The following is an 8,582-nucleotide window of genomic DNA, read 5'->3' as shown; positions in this document are numbered from 1 at the left end:
ATACGCAATAATCGTGGGATTTCTCGCCCCGCGATTACCCATGCGTGTTTCCCACCTTTTGCGCGCACGGCCCCATTTTTCCAATTTTTATGAAAACAATCGGGAGACAACAGTTTATTCCATTGAAACGCAACGGCAGACACGCGCGATAAGAGTTCTGTAAATTTAAAGCTGTGAAAAAAATTGCAATTGACAAAGCAGACGGTTACAAGTGAAGTGAGACGAATCGAAGCTGACAGAATCCTCGGAACGTGGTTCTGAAGCTGCGCGCGTTTAGCATGTGAACGATCTTAATTTCACTTTTTTCTAGCACACGAGCACTTGCGTATCACTCCAAGCTCGCGTTCCTCAAGGAATCGAGAACCCGGCAGAAATTTTCAAAATTAACTTAAAAAGTGGAATGTGGGAGAGGTAAGAAAAAGGACGTCGGCTGACGTAAAAGTTAAAGATTTCGAGAATTAAAAAGCTAAAAATTTGGGGGCTTTAAACGTTCATTAAAGTATTTATAACAACAAAATTTAGAGTTCTAAAATCAGAGAAAGTTTCGATAATAGTACTAAATGTTCTTTAAATGAACTCTCGAGTAGATACGTACTAAGTACTTAAATAATTAGTGTTCCTAAAACTATGCGCGCGTAGCGTGTGTGTGTATTTGTCGCAGGCCGGACGCTATTTTACTGAGCTTGATGGACTGAAAGCATTACTTTTATTTCTTTCTAAAGTTTTTTTTTTACTTACAAGGTATTTGGTTTGCTCCATGCATCACTCTGACATGCAGTTTTCTCATTAGGTATATAAATTATGGTAATGATTCGGTATTATATAATAATTATAATTATAATAATAATTATTTATATCATTATTATTAATATTAATATTATCATTGTGTCCAGTATTTCCTCTGCCTTTTTTTGCTACTCACGGAGTGCTTTGCTCTCTTCCTCCCCCTCTCCTCATTCACATACATTTCACCCAATCTCTCTCTCCCTTTCTTTCTCTTTTCAACAATAATAATCGTCGCTTCCGAAGGAATGATTCGAGAACTCCGCCGTATATATTGATTCACGTTGCGCGAAACTAATAAGACGTGATCGATTATCGACTAACTGAAAAGTGATCCACGGTCCGGACGATTCGCAGGTCTCCCTTCCGAGGATCCAAAGGACGCGGGAATTTAATTGTCGGTCGTCCTGGCGCGCGCGCATTCGGGAAAAGCTGCCGCCTGAAGTGTCTAGGAGGAACTGAAATCTTCCGAGGGGATTCACAAAATCTCGGTGCCGATGCTGAATATTTACGCATATTCAAAATTCTCCCGCTGTCCCGTCTTGTATACGGTCTCGGAGTTGACGGTAAATAAAATAAAAAAAGTGTCTCCGCTCCTTATTGCATATGCATTCTCAGACGAAGTCACGGTTTGACGCATTCTTTACACGTGGAGTTCACGGCCGTTTCACGCGTAAACATGCAACATCGCTTTACACTCGCTTGCGAGATCATTCCTCGAGGCTGATCTATCGGATTGTTGACCTCGGGAAGGGATATATATATATATATATAAAACATATGCGCGACGGATGTTTTGTGACAATTGCGAAAACTTCAACGAAAAATCGCAGTGATCGATGACAACCGGAACGTCACGAGGGAGTCTCGTTATTTACGACATGTGACGTCGCGTAGGGTGGATTAGAAAAGTGGACGACGAGAGATGTGTATCAAGAAAGTTTTGCATCACCTTCTTGTTTGTAGAACGGCAGTTTCAGTTGTGTTTGCGTTGAAGAGCGGCAAACGAGGAGCCGTGAAAGAAAGGGGACGTTCGAGTATTCCAAGATACAGCAACGTAAATAGCTCGACAAGAGAGTAAATCATCGACAAAATCATTTCGAGGTCCCGTGAATGCATAATTTCATACAAATTGCCAATTTAAAAGTGTAAGCCGTCAAAATCGAAAGTCTCGTCGAAAACTTCGACTTTGATCATCTCAAATTCTAAAAATTCCAAGTTCTCAACATAATACGAAGAAACGAAAATCCTGTTGCAAGACGCCTCGGGAATGATGTATTGATCGAGTACGTTCGTGAAAGATCCTTTATTTCTAACAACACCGAGTATATACTCTCACGTTTCCTCGTCCGCTCCAACATACTTTATACAGGAGATCCATAATCAAAAGGTGGTGCAAAACTCTTGTTGGCATTACGTGAACGCGCGAGATTGTCCGAACAACAACGGCGAGGATCTAGCTGTATCATCTGACGTCTGACGTCGACGAGGATGCGGACTCGCGTCGGTCACTCAGTAAAAATCGTTACCAGAACGGGAGGAGCGTAAAGAAACGAGATATAACGAGACCGTGGGCGAGATGCGGGAAGGATACGGAAGGGGGAGAGAAGCGGAGCGAGAGGACTTTGAGGATTCGAGGATCCCGAGAATTCATCGGAAACTCCGGGATCCCGGCGCGAATCCACCGCTCTTCTTCCTCGCTCATCTCCTCTCCCCTTCCGTAAGAGTTCGAGGATGAAGGGAGCGGAGCTGCGCTCCGTCCAAGCAATCGCGCAATAGAGTAATTCATCCATCCATCCGCGTCTGTCCGTCCGTCCGTGCATCCATCTCTATACTACCTATCCGTCCGTCCGTCGGTCCATCATCCGTTCGATGATTCAGAATCGACGACGCGGTGCCGCGATGATCGACAGACTTCTGGCGGGCACGAAAGTGCTGACGTTGTTGCTCGTCGCGTCACCGAGCCGATCGGGTCACTTCTTGCTCTTCTTGGTGGGCGGCTCCTGCGCGTCTTGCGCTTCCTGCGCGTCCTGCGCGTCCTGCGAGTCCTCCTCGCATGTATCCTCGCTATCGGTAGGTCGTGGCGTCGCGTTGTTGCTGCTGTCGTTGGTAATGAGGGAATCGTTCGTGTCCTCGCTGGCGCCCACGACAGGATGATCGCTGGCGGTGATTGGCGTCGCCGGTTTGTCCAACGAGTCCTCGGTGAAGGACGTCGTTGTGCTGTTTTCGTCGATCGCCGCCGGGTCGAGCGCTGCCGGCGTGTCCTTGCCATTCGCCACCGTCTCCTGATTACTATCATCCGACGGCTCCGTCGCCTCGCCGTTGCTGGCGCTATGCGAGTTGCCGTTCTCCGTCGAGCCTGGGATGCCGTCGAGCAGCTCCGGCTGCAGCTCGGACGCCACGTAGTGCGTCCACAGCGCCAGTTCGACTCTATGTGGGCTCCATGTCTTGCCGTTTGACGCTGGAACAAAGAAAACATTTTCGTGACATTACGCAAGCGTCCTAAATGTTATCCCTTGCTCGTACGAAAATTCCGCGACGACGCGGAGACGTAAAGTCCAAAGTTTTCAATCCCGAGGCATCAACAATAAAACCTTAGAACAAAAACGAGCCAGTGAAGAACGAAGACGGCGTTAAATTCATTCGGAGATACGGTAATATTTTACTTGGACGTGCGGAAATATAAGATTAGAGAGGTACTAGAGATCCAAACGACGTGGGAAACCTCAGGCGCGGAGAACCAACACGAGACTCTCATTTCCAAGGACTAGAGGCGCGTAAACGCCGCGACGAGCGGGATTGCACGCGCGCGCGGCCGACAATGACTCATAAGTCGCTTACTCTGTTTGTTCAGCCTCTCGACGGTGTTCTGAATGTGCTGGACGAAGTTTAAGTATTCCTTAGTGGTGTAATCGATACCCTCGATCTCCGGTATCGCCATCAGGCACTCGTCCGCCATGAAGGGCGCGTTCTCCGGTGATGCCGCGGCGAGTAGGGCCGAAGCCATCGTGGTACCGACGCCCTTCAGATTCGACAGCGCCGTGATCGCTTGCTCGAGATTCGGGAGCTTCTTGAACGCCTTCTTCGTTTCCGCCATCACGGCGCGCGGTGTGTTCACCTTCACCAGGTAGGATAGCTGCGGGTAGAACTTGCCGCGCTGCAAACAAAATGGCGGGTCAGATCGCCGCGGACCACTCGGATCCTGGATCCTGGCGGCTTCGCGAAGATCCCTCCGCTCGGATCTCGCCGAGGCGTGTCTGTCGCACCCAACCGCGGATTCCGGGCACCGTTCAGCCAAGATCCAAGCGCTTTCGCGTTCGCGCGCGGCCGACGACTCGAGGTACCGACGGTGTAAATTACACGTAAATGCAAATACTCTCGACAATCATTTCCATGGGTATTAATATCGCTTTTCCTTTTCTCTTTACGGTTAATCGAGACCCGCGTCGGCGCAATCTCTTATCCGTGAGAACGAGCTTCGCGCGCGGTCCACAAATTACAAGCTACAGCGTTTTTTCCCCTCCTAATCGCGCGTACCAATTGTGAGGGAGATAGCGATCGGTGCATTCACATAATTGTTAACGCGACTTCTCGCACTTTCGACCGCTATTGGAACAGTTAATAAAAGTCGTCTGTTAATTAATACTCGAGCTGAAAAAAATACGAAAAAATTTGAACAGTAAGACTTGAGACTTGAGAATTTCAATAATTTTGTTTGAATTTTCAGCATTGCTTAAGTTTCAAAAGGGCTGCTCGCGTTCTCGACCGTCACAGGTGACACTTTCCTCGAGTCTTCAGCTTCTTTCGTGTGTTTGGGCCTTAAGGCCTGCGTCCACGATGCTAAAACTCGGTCCAAGTTGTAATTTCGAGAAATGTGTAGCCAATCAACTTGCAGCTTTTATGGAGTAGCTGCAAGTTCACTGACTACACATTTAAAAAAAAACTACAACCTGAACCAAGCTCCAGCAGCGTGGACACAAGCCTTTAAAAGCGCGGTACTCGGACACTCCGCGGCCGCGGCCAAAAGAGGAAAAAGAGATCGGCTTACTATCTGCTTCCACTTCATCGTCTGCACCAGCTCCTCGTGATTGAGATGCGCGTCCTTGCCGCGCGATTTGATCTTCTTCGGAAGCTCATTCTGATACCTGCGGATACGAAACGGCGAAAGCCGTGCGATCAAGATTGGTCCAACGTTCAAGTCGGAGGAGGAAAGCGTGCGCGTGCACACACATACACACACATATGACACACAGTCGCACACCTACGCGCGTACGCGTGAACGAGCGAACAGGCGTGACGTAATCGCGCTGCCGCCGCTGTCGTCGCCGCTGCGGAATACAGGAATTCGTTAAAGGCTCGATTAAAAATACAAGCGCTGCCGCAAGAAGCTCGACACGCCCCTCGTCAACGATTGGACGATACCCATCTTTATCGCGCACGTGGATCACACGTGGATCCGCGCGTCGCGCGACGTTACGTCTTCCTCCGATATTCATATTGCACCCCCTCCCCCGCCGCTGGGGGGATGCAAACATTCGGGAGGCGCGACGGAAGCGTCGGCGCTGCGAAATTGAGGAGCACGCTGTAAAGTTAAGGACACCGAAAGCGCAGCCGGAGAGCCGGACGAATTTTTAAAGAGGCCGCGAGCTTGAAAATCTATTGATAATTCGAATCGTTTCAGCGGCAAATTCCGCAAAAGAAAAAAAAAGGGAAATAATAAATCGGATTTCCGCGCTAACTGCAAATAAGCGCGGGATTCGTTAAAACTCGATACACTTCATTTCCCGGGAAAATCGCGAATTTGCTCGGGGAAATTATTAAATCCGTATTGTCCGGATTGTTTCACGTCGCGGAATCGCGTATGGAGTTAATTATAATTTATAAATCGTTAATTGGGATTTTTGATAATTCTTATCGCGGAAATACGCGTGGAATAATTAAACGGCGGTGATACGCGGCGCAACGCGGGCTTTGACGAGCCGGGGCATTATTAATGAATCATTCGAAACTACACAAAATACATTAAATACTTAATCGCATTGAGCGAATAGCACATTCGAGGTTAAATCTGCGTGTCTCCGAAATTTCGGGAAATTCGCCCTATCCGCAGCGAGGAGCCCAGGGGGGGCGACGACTGTCCCGCGCGCCGACGTCAGAATCGCAATTCTTCTTTTTTTTTTCGCGACATCCCGCGCCTCCTCGCGTCCTTTCCGCCCCGGATAAATTTTCCACGCGCGTCCGCGCTTATTTTTCGATATTTTTCCAAGCCGAAGAAGCAGGGACGTCGGCTCACAAAGCCGAAACGCGCGCTGCGCCTCGTAATACCGCATATCCGCACACGGCTTGGCACCGTGGAAAAGCAGCCTTGACACAAACTGGCCTCAATGGGAATGAAAACAACGGTACTCCACTTCTCCTGACCCCCCCGTCGCCCTCGCCGTCGCTTCTGCAACACGGAAGAAACTGGCGCGTAAAGTCTGTCCTCCCCTCCTCCCGGCGCCCATCCTTTTACCAGACAGCCATACGTTCTGTCACTGTCCCCGTGTGTACTCGCCTCTTTCTCTCATCGTAATACGTCGCGATTGATTAAGAAAAAAAAAAGAAGGAAAAACCGAGCCCGTTCGATCCGATCGCGCCAGCGAAGACAATCAATGCGCGACCTTATCACCGCATGAGATTAGTAAAAAGAAAATTGACGTGCGCGTAGCTTTGCTCTCCTTTTCTCAGAGTTCCTTCACGCGGTTCCCGTAGATTCATTCTTTGTTTCTAGTAAAACGTAACAACGCGTTTGGAGAAATTTTGTAAAGAAATTGCCTCCGGAAAATTATCCTTTTAAAGTGGCTGTTAATTCTGTTATTCCATATGTTTGCGCCTCGTTATTTTCAAGAGGGATTGCTTTCGTGATTAAATTTTTGATCTCGTAGAGATATCATTTACCTCGCGCGCGCTGATAATTTATTCATTTACTTATGATGACTTATAATACGCTAATGAATCAATACGCCTTGTCTAATATTTATATAAATATTTAGTGGAGATCATCGACTGCTTCCAAATAAACGATTTAAATTTGAAATAGAAGAATCGCGAGAGGTTGTTGGAATTTAATAACTGGCAGTTGTTCTAGCATTTTGAAGAGGGTTTCATTTTGTATGACCCTTCATTTTTTAAATCGTTAAACTCCTAAAAAAATAACGCTTTAAATATAATATCATTGAAATTCGTAATTTATAGACTTCGGTTTCCGAATTCTAATGTTTAAATGTGCGTCTAGTAAAATTTCCCTTTTTCTTCCAACAAGGGGAAGATATAGGTCCGTAGGTTGGGATTTGGCTGATTTTTAAATATGTTGCTCTACAAAAAATAATACGCGGTGCAGTAACTCTTGCCAATGGGCATTAGTTTAGAAATTGAATTATTTTTAAACGAGCCGTGTGAGTAATCTACCGAATCTCTCGAATTTTTAGATCCAGAGGTCCACAGTCGCACAAATGCCCTTTGGATCTAATATTATATAATTTCCCAAAATAGTGAAAACTGTATAATCTTTTTTTTTGCGAGTTGCCATTTACGAACTTGGTTATAGCTTCATAAAAAGTGAAGATGTAGAGATCGAAGACCTGCAAATATTACACATCGCCGGAAATCCTATTTCAGGAGCGAGTTAATATCGTTTTACCTAAATAAAGAATCGAATGAATAATATTATGCGCTGCTATTATATCTTAATCGTCAGCTTCAAAGTATATTTTAGTTCAAATTATTTCATTAAACAAGAGATTTCTTCATAGATTAATAAGCGACGAATTATTGTATGCAGAAATTAATATTCTCGCGCGGTATCCTCAAATTATACGATCCTCTCGACCCGCCGTTTTTAATTATAATTGCCTGTAAATTTCACGACTGCAATTACTGTGTGGATCAACCGTTTCATCAAAATCAATAATCGCATCGGATGAAGTAATTCATCTACGTTTCAACTCGGTCGGCGATTTCGCGTGCCGTTTACGCAAATAATCATACGCGTACGACGCAACTTGTGGTTTCAAAAATAACAATTGCGGATGCGTAAAATATTTCTTCCATCGATGTACAAGATAAATACATAATGGTACGAGTATCATACACCTACGAACACGTATAACATACGGCGCGCGCTTTATTTGTCCTCTCCTTTGTCTCTAAAAAAAAATTAAAAACTGAACAATCGGATCAGGCAGTAGCAAAGAAAAGAACAAAATATTCTCCGACGATCAGTCGCATCCGCATCGATCTCGTTTCACCCGTTTCGAGACGCTCGGCGCGATAAACGTACGCGAGAAAGAAAAATTCTACGATCCGCATTTCCTCTCTTTTTTTTTTGTCCACTCGTTTAAAGTGTCATTCTACCGCGGGACGGCTGACCACGTGACGGTGCCGAGAAGCTGTCCACGAGAAGTCCGCGGGGGTAAAACCCCGCGGCGGTGCCGCGAGGGTGACACACGGGGTGCGCACACGCGCGGCGTTGCCGCGCTCCATCTCTCTCGCTCTCGCTTCGCTCGCTCGCTCGCTCGCCGAGAGCCAGCGCGAAGCGGGTTCATTGTCCCGCGTGCGCCCCGTGGTGGAGCGCCGTTTCCTCCCTCGGGCCGCCGCGATGTCGGCCCCATCAGCGGCGGCACAGCGCGTTTTCTCTCTTTCCATCGCGCTCGCCCCTCCGCCCTGTCTCGCTCGCTCGCTCGCTCGTCCGTTCGCTCCGCTCTTTTTCTTTCTCGCGCACACGCACACAAGCGGGGCACATGCACATCTCGGGGAGAGAG

At 47.2% G+C, this 8,582-nt stretch overlaps 1 protein-coding gene across 3 annotated transcripts in view; it reads right to left on the bottom strand.

Annotated features, from left to right (window-relative positions):
• Nucleotides 1-473: 473 nt before the first annotated feature.
• Nucleotides 474-8,582, bottom strand: part of LOC105570370 — a 10,542-nt gene continuing 2,433 nt past the window's right edge. Inside the window, exons 1-4 of one of the 3 annotated variants that reach the window (XM_012027502.1) lie at nucleotides 6,109-6,127; nucleotides 4,832-4,928; nucleotides 3,625-3,940; nucleotides 474-3,244 (exon numbers count right to left, since the gene is read on the bottom strand). In XM_012027502.1, coding sequence (XP_011882892.1) covers nucleotides 2,757-3,244; nucleotides 3,625-3,940; nucleotides 4,832-4,928; nucleotides 6,109-6,113 — 906 coding nt within the window. In that variant the 5' untranslated portion in view covers nucleotides 6,114-6,127 and the 3' untranslated portion in view covers nucleotides 474-2,756. Of the gene's footprint in view, nucleotides 3,245-3,624; nucleotides 3,941-4,831; nucleotides 4,929-5,017; nucleotides 5,433-6,108; nucleotides 6,128-8,582 lie in introns of those variants that run through there. The other 2 variants (XM_012027501.1, XM_012027500.1) reach the window with 2 other exon arrangements.

The sequence above is a fragment of the Vollenhovia emeryi genome, unplaced genomic scaffold (assembly GCF_000949405.1).
Source record: "Vollenhovia emeryi isolate VEMERY1.0 unplaced genomic scaffold, V.emery_V1.0 DF939120.1, whole genome shotgun sequence".
Classification (NCBI taxonomy): Eukaryota; Metazoa; Arthropoda; class Insecta; order Hymenoptera; family Formicidae; genus Vollenhovia; species Vollenhovia emeryi.
This window is presented reverse-complemented; position numbering and strand designations above follow the sequence as displayed.